Source organism: Rhinatrema bivittatum, chromosome 9 (assembly GCF_901001135.1).
Source record: "Rhinatrema bivittatum chromosome 9, aRhiBiv1.1, whole genome shotgun sequence".
Lineage (NCBI taxonomy): Eukaryota > Metazoa > Chordata > Amphibia > Gymnophiona > Rhinatrematidae > Rhinatrema > Rhinatrema bivittatum.
The window spans coordinates 45053389-45069651 of NC_042623.1; the positions used below are offsets into that span (position 1 = coordinate 45053389).

The following is a 16263-nucleotide window of genomic DNA, read 5'->3' on the forward strand; positions in this document are numbered from 1 at the left end:
TAAAAATATCTCTAGGGCCAAAAGTCAGGCTAATGTTGTTGTGATCCCTTTGTGGTGTAAAGGGTCAAGATACAAGGGCATATATTTTCAAAGGGTTTAGGAACATAAACTGACATCTTTGAAAATTGTCTAGGACTGAGTGCCTAAACTTAGGTGTCTAGAAAGTAGACAGGATTTAGCCAAGGGAAGTCTTGCCTCACAAATTTGCTACATTATTTTGAGGGCGTAAATAAACATGTGGATAAAGGTGAGCCAGTTGATATAGTATAATCTGGATTTCCAGAAAGCATTTGACAAGGTCCCTCATGAGAGACTTCTTAGGAAATTAAAATGTCATAGGGCATTGTGGATTGCCAACTGGTTAAAAGATAGAAAAACAGAGAGTAGGGCTAAATGGTACATTTTCCAATGGAGAAAGGAATAGTGGAGTGCCCCATGGATCTGTTCTGGGACCACTGTTTTTTAATATATTTATAAATGACCTGGAAATGGGAACAAGTAGTGAGGGGATCAGATTTGCCGATGATGCCAAATTATTCAAAGTTGTTAAATCACAAGAGGATTGTGAGAAATTGCAAGAGGACGTTGCAAAACTGGGAGACTGGGCATGCAAATTGCAAATGACATTTAATGTGGCAAGTGCAAATTGATGCAATTAGGGAAGAGTAACCCAGATTATAGCTATAAAATGCAAAGTTCCACATAAGGAATCACCACTCAGGAAAATGATGTAGGTGTCATCGTTGAAAATGCATTGAAATCTTCTGCTCACTGTTCAGCAGCAGCCAAGAAAGCAAATAGAATGCTGGGGATTATTAGGAAAGGAATGTAGAATAAAACAGAACATATCTTAATGCCTCTTATCGTTCCATGGTGTGAGCTCATCTTGAATATTGTGTGCAGCTCTGGTCATCACATCTCAAAAAAAAGATATAACTGAATTAGAAAAGGTTCAGAGAAGGGCGACCAAGATGATAAAGGGGATGGAACAGTTCCCCTATGAAGAAAGACTAAAGAGGTTAGACCTCTTCAGCCTGGAGAAGAGACGGTTGAGGGGAGATATGATAGAGGTCTATAAAATAATGAGTGGAATGGAACAAGTAAATGTTAATCAGTTGTTTACTCTTTTGAAAAGTACAAAGACCAGGGGACACACAATGAAGTTACTAGGTAATAAATTTAAAACTAATAAGAGAGACTTTTTTTTTAATTAACGTGTAAATGAAGCTTTGCAATTTGTTGCCAGAGGATGTGGTGAAATTTATCAGTGTTGCTACATTTTAAAAAAGGTTTGGACAAGTTCCTGGAAAAGTCCATTAACCATTATTCAGGTACAGTTGCAGAAATCCACTGCTTATTCTTGGATAAGCAGCTTGGAATCTATCTATCCCTTGGCACCCTGCCAGGTGCTTGTGAGTTGGCTGTGCCACTGTTGGAAACAGGATACTGGGCTTGATGGACCCTTGGTCTGACCGAGTATGGCAAACCTCTGTTCTTATGTCTTAGGGTTAGGTTGATGGAAGTAAGTTAGGTACCTTGCAGTACTGGGCATCTAACTTGGGTGCCTGAAAGTTGTCAAATAAATAGCAGGCCTAAATTTAAGTGGTTAAAATTAGGGAATTTTTAGCCCAAACCTAGACCAGGTGCTCAGTTTTCTTTGAATATTGGCTTCAATGATAACAGTTGCAGTAGCTGAGGCATAGATTATAAAGTGATGTGCTTAAGTTCCATCAAAGTCAGTGAAAGAGCAGGACTTAAACTTGTGAATTTTCTGTGTTTTCAACTGACTGTAGATAAGTGCTTGCCACTAAGACAGATCTTCTCTGTGAGGGCTGTCCAGTGATGGGCTACAATGGTAGATCAATATAGCATCCCTTCCTGTTTATAAATCTGTAGTGAAAATTCAGAAACTCTTCTATTTTTTTTACTGTTCTGCAGTGTGCACACAGGGCACACTTCAACATGTACATTCTTGATATTTTCCAGACCGGTTCCAGGTGCTGCACTTGGCTTCCGTTGGGCAACGTCTGGTGGCTGTTTTTAGGTCAGGAAATAATCCTTGAGAATTCATTAAACCAGAAAATTAGCACTGTCTATGTCCCTCTGCAGGTGTAACATCATTAAAATGTAGCAATACATTGGGCATTTTATTTTTTAATTTGGTAAATGTGTTCTAAAAACATATTCTCTGTTAGTGGATCATAAAAGTAAAAGGTGAACTTTAAACCTGGTTCTGAGAGATTACTTGCTAAATAGAGCAAGTAAACAATGTTTTTTCACACAAGACTGTAAAGAATATGAACATTTTATCTTAAAGGGAAAGCTGCTTTTGGGAGGAAGTTGGTGGGGGGGGGGGTTTCCCTTCTCTATATCCCTTGTGATATGTTTTCCTTGAATGTCTTTTTTGTTCTTGATTCTTTACCTTGAAGTCCCATTTCTAAATGAAAGCTAAGCATCTCGTCACAACAACACTATTTGGATTGTCCTAGAACTGTAAGATGACATTACAGCAAGACAGCCACCTAAGGAAATGCTGTGTGTTAGCCACACTGAAGCTTTTTGAAAAAAACAAACATGAGAATAAAAATTCAGAGCAAAGGAGGCACCAACAAACTTGCAACCAGGCAAAGATAAAGCAGAGATTTGGAACTATTGGAGAAATTACTTGGTACTGACACAGAATTCCCAGTTTCTTTGTCACATCAGATGCCTCCTAATTTAAAATGTGACTTTTTTTTTTTTAATTGCCCTGTACTTTCATTCCTAGGTGAAACTCATCTTGAGATATGGATTTAAGAAGCATAAGAATTAAGACCCCCCCTTTCCATATTAAATATTGGTTTTAATTGTGCATTAAAGTGGCTCACGCCTCCTCAGTGCCACATGTATTGTACCTTTTTCGCAGCCCCAGGCTGCCTCCAAGAATGTTTTTAAAGAATTAAAACTTAGTATGTGGGCCTCTTTGTTGACTTATTGGCAAGTGCTGGGCATTGCCATGCAAAAGCTCCCCGGTTCAGTTTCTGTATCAGGCCTAATGCAGCCCGGTCCAGCCAGGGCTGGGGATGCCGCATAAGCAGTGTGCAGAGCACCTGGATGTCAGAGGAGGGAATCATTGTTACCAGTAAGGGCGACACTTGGTGGCAGGATTTAGAGCCCATGATACAGGGTTCTAGTGTATGGACCCCAGCCCATTGCTATCACTGTAATAACAAGACTAGGTACACTTGGGGTGGGGGGAGAATAACATAGGGGTAGCTGCAAATGAAGCCGATTTGAGCTGGAAGAATAAAGAAAGAGGAGGAATTGCCTGGCCTTTATAAATACTCTGTTTCAAATTACTGGTAATGAACTACCTCCCTATATGCCTAGTTTTCTTTAAGCAAATAAAAAAAAAAGAGGGGCCATTTTGGAAATAAGACTTTAAAAGGTACTAGTTCTCACCTGTCTGTGTCTAATTTGCATCCTACGTGTAGGTGACAGAGTGTGTTTTGCCTTTGAAGGTACTCGGGTCTGCTCGCATGCTTTCTGCATGTTAGTGGTAATGCAGTACGCATGTTTGCCATTTTTTTTATGCTGATAAACCTCTAACTTTATCAGTGTTTTCCATGTTGGCATATTTTTCATCTTACCCTGCTTGTACACATTTTGTTCACCTTGTATTATAAGCAAGCATTTAAAATAATTAATGAACAGAATCAGTAGACCTTTTCCTCTAGCTGGAAATCCGAGTGCCGCCTTTATTTATTTATTTATTTATTTATTTATTTATTTATTTAGGTGGATGTATTTCATTAAAAGTTATCAGGCATTTAAGTGTTAATAGGCACTTTTGGTAATATATTTTTCTTGTTTTCAGAGTACCTACAATTTTTTCAGAAAAAAATGCTTTGTATGATTGTTTTATTATTAGGAAGAAAAAGTAATAACTTTATTGAAAGTCTTTTTCAAGTATCGACAGACTTTGTCGTACTAGTGGCATTTTGCATCTGTAAGATACATGTCCTTTAAATGTCCCTTGTCTTTCATTGTCCATGCCCCTTCCTCAGGTTCGCTTTAAGAAACCGGATTTTAATTGCAGATTGATACAGACTTATAAACTAACAATGGAGCTTTTAAAGCTGCTCCTTTTTCTTGCTTTTATATGCGGTTTTCCCATTTGGAACGTGCCTAGTATTGAACATCTATGGTCTGATAACCCTGTGCAGTGGGGAGCTGTGATCCCCTGGACTTGGCCCAGTGAACCATTCACATACTTTTTTAAAGGTTGGGGGTTTTTTTTCTTGTTTATTATTTCTTCTTTTAATGATCAGGTCCTTTTTGGTTTTTCTTTTCATCTGGCTGAAATTACATATCTGATCAGAGCATCTCTTGAGACTGTAGCATTTTTTGCTGGTCACTGAGAAGAGTCCTGGGTAATGTGGTTTTATATCTTCCCTTGAAGACTATACTAGAGTCTTAGGAAACCACAAATTTAGTCTGTTACGCAGAAACTTAAAGTTAGATCTTAAGAGCTGCGAGTGTGTGCACATGAACGCAACAATTCTATAATATGCGCGAGTCTACGTTCGCATGTTATAAAATCCGCTACCTTCATGCACGGTTTTATATAGACATGTACGCGAAAGCCATCTCGCATGCGTTAAGTGGGGGAATTTTTGTAGATGCGAGCGGCAACACGTTAAGGCCTATTTCCCCATTCCCTCCCAGTTTGCCCTAGTTAAAAAGCAGATTTCCTAAACCCCAGACCCCCTAAATCCCCGCTTACTACCCTAAATTTTTTTTATTTTATTACTTACCCGCAGTCCATAGCAGCAGCAAGTTATGCCGTTGTGTGATCCCAGCGCACGCTTGTACGCGACACTGATTTAATGGCGCTGTCCCGGCCTGCCCCTTTTTGCAAAAACCTTTCCAATGTGCAAACCAGGAGATACGTGCATGGCTGTGGGCCTCTTAAAATCCTCGCATGTCCCAGTTATGTGCGTATCTCCCAGATTCGACGTGCATAGGGCTTTTCAAATTTGCCCTTCAGTATGCCAAACTACTAGAACAGCATAAAAATGCTTTACTTTTAAATTCTTTCTTCATTCATCTGTGGGTAATAGTTTTGGACATTTTGTTATTTGGGTTATAGGTGGACTGGTCCCAGTTTGTGTGAGAAGTCTTGAGGAGTGCAGTTTACTAGCACTGTGCTTGCTCATTCTAAGGTAGATGGCAGAATGATCTGAGAGTCCTTGTGCCCACTTGAGTGGCCTTAAACTAGAAGTTTTTTGCAAGGTGTGGATACAGTACCGTCCTAAATAAATTGTTTCAGCTTCATGATTTTTTTTTTCCATGCATCCACAGTTGAATTATTTTTTTCTTTTTTCATTTGATCATGGTTACTTGCTGCCCGAGTTCATTGCGCCAGTGTCTAAATTGCTGCTATCCACCACATAGCTATTGGATGCCATTGACACCACAACATGAATACCCATACAAGTATATGCATGATAACCTCGAAGATGGTATAAATTAAATATTGCTCTTTTGTGCTCTTAATGCTGTACATTTGGACAGAGGTCAGAACAGCAGCAGGTAAGATATGTTGGCATTTCATATGTGTATAATGAAATGCCAACCATCAAGTCCCCTTTAAATAGTGTTAAAACAGCTGAAACTTCTTTGGAAAGGAATCAGTGTGACTTTATTCTAATAGCTGTTGAAAAATAAAAAATCGAGTAAATGGATGAGAAATACAAATTAATTTTCACACGTTTCTGTTTTAACACAAACATTTGCTTGTTTTTCTGAGCTAAGTAGGAGCCAGTAATAATAGTCTGCTTTTTAGGTTATCCTCTTGTTCATTTCAGTACAAAGAATGGAATGAGAAGTAAATGCACTGGTTCCCAAATGGAAGACCATTACAAAGTTATATACTGGAAGTTCTGATATTTTGCATATGTATGTCTTTTGTTTTAAAGCTCCAAGAAAGCACTCCTGGCCGAAAGCACGGGGGAGCTACTGCCACTTTGTCCTCTACAAGGAGAACAAGGATACGATGGATGCTATTAATGTACTGTCTAAATTTTTACGGTTAGTATTGTGAAGCACTTTCTTACCCTCTGCTAATAGTCTGTGAAATTTATTACAAAGCCAATGTTCGGCAACCTGCTCAGGCTCTATTTCTTAACAACCATGGGATTGAAACAGTTCTTCTGTCAATAGTGTCAAAATGCAGGCAGAAAGAGGCACGAATGCTCTTTGGGGTTCTCCTTGTTCTATCTGCAGCATTTCACATTTATTTATTTTATTTGAATTATTTATAATCACGCACCCGCCGCTGTTCAGGGCAGGGTACAGAGTAACACACACAAAAGTATAAAATGAAAACCCAACAGTCCAAGCACCATTGTCTGTTAATGTTTAAGTGTATATATGTAGATATATATATATCTCAGTCCAGAAAGAATGAAGTTACCTGTTGAGCAAAAATCAGAATTGCGAAAGCCCACCAGAAGAGAATGCTAACCTACATAGCAATTTAGTGCTCGACATTAATAAATCCACAAACAGACACCCAGGAGACAAGTTGGTCTAAATACCAATGTATGTTTTCTGTTCAAATGGTTCAAATGCTGTCTTGAATAAAACTGTTTTTTTAGTGCTCTCTTAAATGCCTTGGTATCTGTAGAAGTCCACAAGGCAACCGGTAGCATGTTCCAAAATAATGGTCTCAGTATTGAAGAAGCCTGTTCTCGTGTCTCTGAAGGGTGTGCCAGGTGAGGAGAAGAAAGAAACTTCACGAAAACTGTGATTAGAGGACCTCAAAGCCTAGGTTGGAGAGTATATCTGTAGCACACAGCTGATCCATGGAGATGTGGGCCCGGTTGTGGGTTTGTTTTGGCATGAATTGAATCTGTTCTGACTAGTAGAGAGCGATGTGCTGGCTGCCAACAGTGCTGCTGTAGCTTTAGCCCTCTAAAACAGGGGGGGGGGGATGATCCTCTGGTCTCAAACCTTGCACTAGTTCTGTTTTAATTGCTATACCTTTTCCTTCTGCTCCACCAGTCCTGAACGTCTCGTCCAGCACAAATGGAGGCAGAATTCTAAAACCTTTTTTTTTTTTTAATGACATCACTAGAATATAAGTGATGATTAGAACACATTCAAACAGTGTTCTCTGCTTCCAGCCGTTGGATGGGAGTTTGGAGTTTTTGCTCTTGTACCTGATTAAGAAGAGGATTTATTATTTTTTACTTTCAGCACCTTTACTAGTGTCAAAGTGCCTTAAAATGTGGCCATGCTCCTGCAGTGAGGCCAGCTCTAGAGACTGATTTATTCACTCTTTTGTTGCTTGCATTGTAAGGAGGAGAAGTCTCTGCTCTCTAAATCGGCCATTATTTGGGGATTTAGATCGTTACCTGCACTTCGGCAGGGAATTCCTGTGTCCTGCCACAGCTGAGAGTGAGTCACCATGACTGAGAAGGTCCGTTGTTGTGGGGCACAGTGTAATTCCGCTGAAGGATCCTTATGCTCTCCGTGCCGCAGTAAAGCTGAAACGCCTGAATTAAAAAAAACTTTTTTTTTAACTGAAGAGAATTTCTATGGCTATTTCATGGTTGTGATTTAGCCCTTAAACTTGTTTTGAGTCAAATTTTATGTTAATGGGCCAAGCTCCTGTGGATTGTTCTCTACAGTGATGCGAGCCAGGACAGCAGCGCAGCTCACTACTCATCTAATGGGGTTTGTTTTCTCTGGGAGAGCACTACCTGTGTAGTTTGAGCGGGCCCTTTCCAAGAAAGGGATCGTCTGCTTACTGTCTGAGGTGAAATGCTTGTGGAAGCCAAGCTACTGCAATTGCTAAGCCTTGCAGTGAAGTGTGCCGTTGACAATTTGAAAGCTCACCACCTCTTGTCAGGACTCAAAGCGAGCCCACTAACTCAAGGGCTTCCATCCGGGCTTCCATCCCTTGAATATGGTAATAGTTTAAGCGATAAGACAGTTAACGAGAGAAGGTAACACTTTTTTAATATTCAAACTGCCTTTATTTAACCTTTTTCAAGGCAGAAAAAGAACCAGAGCTTTCAGCTGGCTAAGGTAAGTCATACAGGCTATGATTTAAAAATAAAAAAATGGGAAAAGAGAGTTTGTATTGGGAATGGTGTTTCTAAGGCTAGGAGATATTTTCTGAGGATTTCCATGTGCCAGTTCATATGTCTGAGTGCTGCGCTCTCTGTTACCAATGAAAGGCAGCACTGTCTGACAGCACATAGTGTTCAGCTTGCAAACTACAGAGTAAATCATTCAGAGCAAGCTTACAATCTGGGGTCCTCCTAGCCTGAACCTAGTGCACAAGTATGTTTGAACTCCGAGACATTCCCAGAGAGAGAGAGCAGCTAAGTGCAGTTTCTCCTGATGTGTCTGGAATGCTGCCATCTTGAGTACAGGCTCTGCACAGCCCCACCTGATTAAAAACTAGGACTCTGCTGTTTCATTCTCCAAGTGCTGGGACAAAGTGATTATTGCCAGCAATCCTGCTCCTGCTGCTGCTTGGGGGGGGGGGGGTGTTCTCCCCCAGATCTTTACGATTTCTAAATAAAGCCTATCAGTCTTTTAAAGAAAAAAAGATGAATTCTGAGAAATACGATGTCTCAATCTGTTCCACTAAGTTGAAATTTAGGTTGTTAAGTGCTGAATCAGCTTTAAAGGCACTGCCCCCATGAACACAATGGAACTTACCAAATTTAGTAGAAACAGGTTTAAATGTATTATTGCATATCAATAAGCAATACAGGTACATTTGGGAGGAGCAGAGTCGCAGTTCTCTCTGTAGAGAAGCACTACTCTGTGTCTCACTGTATGTCAGTGAGTGCTGCTTTTTTATAGGTAAAACATACATGTCTAGCTCTAATACTTTTTCCTTGTTCATGTTATGATTTTATTTCTTTTTAGCCATCTGGTGGATCCTGAATAGTGGACATAATGGAGCTAATTATACATACTAAATGATTGTTACTTATTGTTTATACACTTTTGACTATGCTCTTTTGCTTTTCAAGATTGTATGTCTTGTACATTTTTGAAAATTAATAAATAGAATTAAAAAACAAAAAGTCCAGCAAGCATGACACACATTTTAGGTGAGAACTGCATACGTTTTCATTTATTTATTTGTATTTCTTGATCAATTACTGCCTAACTCAAAGCAGGTTATTTTTTTCAGACATACACAATCGTACATTTAATACAAACAGACCAAAAGGTTATAAAACCAAAACCAATTTTGACATGAGACAAAAAAATAAGATAAAAACATGGAAATCATTAAAACAAACCAAATTTAAAAGATTTTTTTTTATTATTTTATTTTGAAACTTTAAAACATTGCTTTGAAATTGAATTATGGTGTTACAATCAATTGTCTCTGACTACTTGGATGTGATGTCAGCCATGTGTTTTCATGGTGAACAGTCACGTGATGGAGACGTTCTGATGGTTACAGTTGTACCAAAATAGCCAGAACCAGCTGTGTTTGTAGTTAACATAAATTGTTTAAAGTTAGTATGCTATTGGCTTTACTGATTCTGACTTAATGGGAAAATGTGCTTGGAGGTTTTCCATGTCTCTAGTGGATCTGGAGAGTGAGTTCTGGTGCGAGGATCACTGTGTTCTCCCTCGTGCGGTCAAAATCCCACTTATTCTGGAATTTCTGCAGGATGGGTTGAATAAAGGTTTGACCCTTAACTCCTTGAAGATTCAGCTAGCAGCTCTCTCCTGTTTCAGGAGTGAAGTGAATGGGCCTCCCTGTCGGCCCACCCTGATGTGCCCCACTTTCTGAAGGGAGTGAAGCACCTTCGGCCTCATCTGTGGTTCCCTTGTGGAGTCTTAATTTGGTGCTTGATTTTTTGACAAGTCCTACCTTTCAACCGCTGCACAGTCTTTCCTTGCGTGTATTGATCTTGAAGAAGGTGTTCCTGGTGGCAATATATTCAGCGCATCACATCTCCGAACGGCAGGCATTGTCGTGCTGGGAACCATTCCTCCGAATGACTCCAGGGGCATTACAGCTACGTACTGTTCCATCCTTCTTGCCTAAGGTGGTCTCGGAATTTCATTTGAATCAGTTCATTTCATTACCATCCCTAGATAAACTCAAGGATACGGAGGAATATCATCTCCTGCTTCACTTGGTTGTCAAGAGACTTCTAGTGAAGTATCTGGAAGTTTCAGAACTGTTCCCAAAGATGGATTGCCGGATTGTCCTTCATGGGGGAAGGAAGCAGGACGAACCAGCTTCATGGGCTACTATAGCTTGTGGATTAAGGAGGTGGTCACGGGCGTCTATGTGGATGCTGAAAAGCCATTGCCTTCCCAGATTAGAGCACATTCCCCTAGAGTTCAGGCAGTGTCATGGCAGAAGTTAGACTGTTGTCTCCTGTTGATATCTGGCAAACGGCGACGTGGTCCTCCTTGCACACCTTTTCCAGGTTTTATCGCCTCGACGTACAGGCCCGAGAGGACACAGCCTTTGCACGGGTGGTGTTAACTGGACCGCGGGCAGCCTCCCGCCATGATCGGGAGTAACTTTTTATGCATCCCACTGGTCCTGAGTCCATCCGGCTACACGCTACGAAATGGAGAAATTATTTACCTGATAATTTTGTTTTCCTTAGGGTAGACGGATGGACTCCATTTCCTGCCCTTGGCTGTCCGATTGTGTAACGGGTTCTCCTGTGGGGGGAGCTTCGACTCCAAAGGGATTACTGGCAAGTGTTCATCCAGTCCCTAGATTGGGGTACCTATGTTCTTACTGGAGTTCAGTGTTTATGGTTGGTTGAGTACAGTTACAGTTGACATTTTTAATAATATTTTTAATCAATTTTTACTAGTATGTCCACAGTGGCTTTTGAAGAGAATACTGGCAGGCTGAGGTCACTGCAGGGGTATTATATGTAAGGTGATGTCAGCTTTGTTCCACCTCCATCTGCTGGCAGGGGAGCATAACCAGTTGTTTGACAGCATTAGCAGGTTGGTTTGTTAAACAGCAGGTTGCTAGTAGGTGGGTATTTTTTTGTTTTCTGTGGACCAGTAAATTCTCTCCACTTACTGATAAACTGCTGGAACAACTTTTGTTTCTTCATTTTTAGAAGCATGCTTTCCTAATTTTGTAACTATTATCAACAGATTAAGGCCAAACCTGGTAACCATGTGTTGCTTCAGTCCTAAGTTTTCTTGAGCAGTTTGACAACTTTATCGAACGTCTGTTTGGGCGTTTGATTTGCGTAGGAGCCAGATATATATTAGAAATTGCATTTTGATAGCAACCTAATCCAACTTGGAAACTGCTTCTTTAAGGTTAAAAGGCTGGTAAAGTAATATTCATTAGCCTGCTTAACTGGTTAAAACCCCTTTTAATATAAATCAGTAGTCTAAATGTATGGAAGTATTGTGCATTCAAGTAATTTCCCCAAGACCTCTAACACAGTTTAACTTTAATTGTGTCCAGAAACTAGTTCAAAAGCATTTCTATTGCATTTCCACTTGTTCCTGTACTGTGCTTCAGGCCAGAAATAATACTTAGTACCAGTGACTGTGAGGAATCGCTGCCTTCAAACTACCAATTGCTCATTGCAAAGGTGGCCTGGAAACATCATGACTTTGAACAAATCCTTCCTTTCAGATATAAGTTGAAATCCATTTATTTATTTAGCACTTTTATATACCGATATTCAAGTAACAGTTACCAATCAAGTCGGTTTACATTCCAACAATAACCATAACATGATAATGTCTTACAGTAAACAGGATAGTATAACTTGGAAACAAAGAACTGGGTTTAACAAGGTATAAAAGATGGAGGATTTAGAAAGAAGGGATGAGCAGGGAAGAGGTAGATAATATCCTCCACCTCAGGCTTGACTCCTCTTGCATTGTCCCATTTTAATTTGCAATAAACTATTCTGGGTTTCTGCATTCATTTTGTTCCAGTTGGTCTAGCGTGGATAAACCTTTTGACTTTTTTTTTTTTTTAATACCATTGTTTTCTTGTAACTCATGCTGATATGTGCTGAAATACTCACCTATGTTCTGAATTTTGTATTTTGTGCCCATCTTATCTCCTTAAAACAGGGTTAAGCCAAACATATTTTCCTACATGGGGACCAAAGATAAAAGGGCTATTACAGTACAAGAGATTGCTGTTCTGAAGTAAGTACATCTGTATTTACAGTGTTGCAGAATTTGAACTATGGGCATTTATTAATGGGATAATGCACTTAAGATATAATTCAGACCTGGGCTCACCATGTGTATAGCCTGCTATGAAATGTTGTATAGACCACAGTCCCTCATCTGTGCACCCTAGGTTACACGCAAGTGTTGAGGGCAAAGTTTCTCCGTTAGGAACAGAGGATCCAGCAAACTGCTTTTGGGGGTTTGATTGCCAGCTGGAGCCCTTTCAGTTCTTTATGTTTCTGTCTTTTTATCATAGAATATTTTTGTTTCTTTTACAAACAGCAGTCTTTTTTTATATGCAGTTTTATTAAACTATTTTGTTTGACTCTTGTATGTTAGAGTACCAATTGGTAGAGGTGTTTCTTAGCTTGATGCACTCAAACCTGGAAAATTGTTAACTAGGACCCTGAGAGCTTTTGCAAACCACAAAAATACAAGACTAGGTTCAATGAATAGAATGTCCATGTTTTGCCACTTGTAATTTTGCTTTCTGGTTGAAACAGAAATTCAGAAGAGAATGTGCAACTGTCTCTCTCTCTTTTTCTTTTTTCTTTCTAGAGTCACTGCACACAGACTTGCTCATTTAAACAACTGTTTAATGAACTTCAAACTTGGAAACTTTAGTTACAAGAAGTGGCCCCTGAAACTGGGAGAACTGCAAGGAAATCTCTTCACAGTAGTTCTCAGGTAAAGTACCTCTGTTGCCAGAATAATTTCAACTCTAAAATGGAGGATAGTGGGGAAAGCCTTCAGCGAGGCTGAGACGAGCACTGTCATCATTTTTGTTTTGTAAGATATTTATGTATTTTATATTTTTCAGTTTTGCATTTTGTAGGTGAAAAACAGTCAGTTTAGTTCCATGTTAGGGCCCCATCCCACAGAATCGTGAAATACACCAACTGCACACAAGGGCGAGGGGTCTCATGTGATGCTGAAGGGGAGGGCTGGCTCAAAAGGAAAGTTAGGAAATCTGTTTTGGTTTTTTTTTCTTCACTGAGAGGGTGATTGATGGATGGTTGGAAAAGGACTCCCAGCAGAGGTTACTGGAGCCAAAACAGTGGCATAGGATAGAGAGAGAGAGGGGCTTCAGTGACTGAACGACTGAAGACCACAGATCAAGTACGAGCAGTGACACCACAGTAGGTAGGTACAAATATGCAGGCTTGGGTGGACCAGATAGTCCTTTCCTGCTGACTTCTGTGTTTCCATGTTGCTTACTCACTGTGTTCCCTCCTCGGTAACTGATGCAGGTGCTCTCTGCTCTTGCACTTGGCCCTCCCCAAATAATGTATACTACAAAGCTGAATAGTTTTCTTAAACAGGGGATTTTATTGCAGTTCCCCAGTGTTCTGGTAAATGCTCACGTGCGTCTCTGGCATATACGCATTGTGCCTTCTGATTCACAGGGTCCCTTGATTGTCGGGGGAGAGCTGAGAACTCATTGGGCAGGCACTTAATGGGATGCTTGTCGTCAATGCCTCCTTCATCCCCCCCCCCCCACCCCTAAATTGTACCTGAAGTGACAAGGGCAGAGCTTTTTGTCTCTTGTCCTAAGCAGCGAGGGGTGGATATGTTCATGAGGCAAACTGTGTTTCTCTTTGCCTTGCCGCCAGTCCTGCCACAGTTGCTGCAGACCTATCCAACCTGTGTGTTGCCAGCACAGTCGGGATGAGGGTGGTGGATGGGGCACCACTAGGCAGCATATTGGGAGGCAATGAGAGACAGATGAGGGAGTCTGGCTGGGGAGCAAGGAGATCAGAAGAGGATTAAGTGGAAGGAGCAGAGGAAAGATAAGCAAAAATAAGTGCAAGAGATTGGAGGAAAGGATCTTTTGGGAGGGAGAGAAGTAGGTTGTAGTGAGAGGATGGTGAAGAGGTATAAAGAAAAAGAGAGAGGAGAGAGAGAAACTGAGAAAGGAAAAGAGTGAAAATTGAAATGGAAAAGGAACAAAATAAATTATCCAGGTGCATACAACAAAGATTGAAAAAGTTTCACTTAGGGAAAGGAAAATGATTTCACTAAAAATGATTTTAATTGAATATTGAAAGTAATACAAAATGTGCAAATCTACACAGACTTGCTATATCATCTTCTAACCTTTTACCACAGAATATTCCCCTGAGCTTCTGCAATAAACATGAAAGCTTGCTTGTGTGATGTACTAGTATATGCCAGAAATATTCACAAAGTAACATGGAGCTGGACCCTAGGTTTTAGGCTGAGATCACTGGCTTGTGACTCTGGTGGTTCTCCTAATGGCAAAGGTTAAGCACCTCTCATAGGGACCATCTAACCTGTGCCAGCTTCTCCAACAGAAGTCTTCCTTTTCTAGTACACTGGATTTATCTGCTGGTAACAAGGTGCGTCATAGTTCTTCTTGTACTTGTTTGGCACCATGTGGAAACCTGATTGTGAAGTACTCCAGGTTTCATTCCTGGCTCACATTATGGCTCCCAGGCCAGAAGATCACTTTGACAAAGTTGACCATTGCATTTCTTTGATACCTAGCCTTAATCTTGCGTAGACAGAAAATGCTGTGCATTCATATCTTCTTCCCTTTCATCTCTTGCATCCCCTCCACACTCTTCTTCTGTCTTCATCTCCCCATCACCCTCAACTTCCCTTCTTTTCCTCTTTACCAAGTTGCTTGCGCATTTCTAAAAATTAACTTAATAACATGATTATATTGTGTAATGTCATCCCCTTTTAGAACATAAGTGGCATGCTGGGTCAGACCAAAGGTCCATTGAGCCCAGCATCTTGTTTCCAATAGTGACCAATCCCAAAAAGTAGTTGCAGTTTCTTGCTGCTCACTCCCAGGGATAAGCAGTGAATTTCCTGAGTCCTCTGGTTAATAACTGTTTATGGACTTTCCTCCAGGAATTTGTCCAAACATTTTTAAAATTACTATGCTAGCTGCTGTGACTGCATCCTCTGGCAACAAATTCCACAGCTTGATTGTGCGTTGAGTGAAAATTTGTTTTAAATTTGCTACCTGTTGGTTTCAAGGTCTCTGTCCCCTAATCATAGTACTATTTGAAAGGGTAAATAACCATTCCCTGTTTACCTGTTCCACCTCACTCATCATTTTATTTAACCTCTGTCATATCCTCTCTGAATCTTCTCTTTTCCAGGATGAAGAGTCCTAAACTGTTAAACCTTTTTTCATAAGGCAACCGTTCCATCCCTTTAACCATTTTTTCCCCTCTTCAATACCTTTTCTAGTTCACTTTATCTTTTTTTGAGATGAGGCAACCAGAACTGCATGCGATACTCAAGATGTAGTCTTGCAGTGAATCTAAACAGAGGCATTATGGTACCCTCTATTCTTTTCCAAATAATTCCTATTTGCTTTTTTGACCCAACATCCTGTCAACAGTGACGCTAAGATCCTTTTCCTGGGTGGTTACTCCAATGTGGAAACCAGAATTGTGTACTTGTAATTGAGATTATTTTTCCCTACCTGAGTCACTTTTCACTTGTCCACATTAAATCTCATCTGCCACTTAGATGCCCAGTTCTGTAGTCTTGCAGTGTCCTTCTGCAGTTCCTCACTGTCTGCCTGTGTTTCAACTACTTTGAACACTTTTCCGTCATCTACAAATTTGATCAATTGTCACTCCCTTTTCGAGATCGTTAATGAATAAGTTAAAAAAAAATACTGGTCAAAGGACAGATCCCTGGGACACACCACTATTTACCTATCTCCAGTGGGAAAACTGACCAGTTAGCAGTCCCCAAAAAGACAACGTCTCCTGTTTCATGACTTTTTAGTTTTCTGAGGAGTCTCATGTGGGTCTTTGTCAAAGTACCGCATGAGATTTATCATGGAGCATTCTAGAGGGCATATTGGTCGTGGAGAAAAGAAGTAGGTTGTGACACTTTTATTGATCCAACACAAGAAGTGCCCAAGTTTCATTTCCATAAATTTATGGCCTTTTTCTAATACATAATTCATATAAAACGATGGGTTGTGTTTATCCAGCATATGCTCTGGAACACATGAGGTTAAAACCTGTTACATGATGGCTACAAGCAAAAGGCCTACAC

The 16263-nt window shown here is 40.3% G+C and overlaps 1 protein-coding gene across 1 annotated transcript in view; it reads left to right on the top strand.

Annotated features, from left to right (window-relative positions):
* Positions 1–16263, top strand: part of PUS7 (pseudouridine synthase 7) — a 68720-nt gene that overhangs the window by 14433 nt on the left and 38024 nt on the right. The window contains exons 6-8 of the mRNA XM_029615035.1: positions 5961–6072; positions 12109–12186; positions 12772–12900. Coding sequence (XP_029470895.1) covers positions 5961–6072; positions 12109–12186; positions 12772–12900 — 319 coding nt within the window. The remainder of the gene's footprint in view (positions 1–5960; positions 6073–12108; positions 12187–12771; positions 12901–16263) is intronic.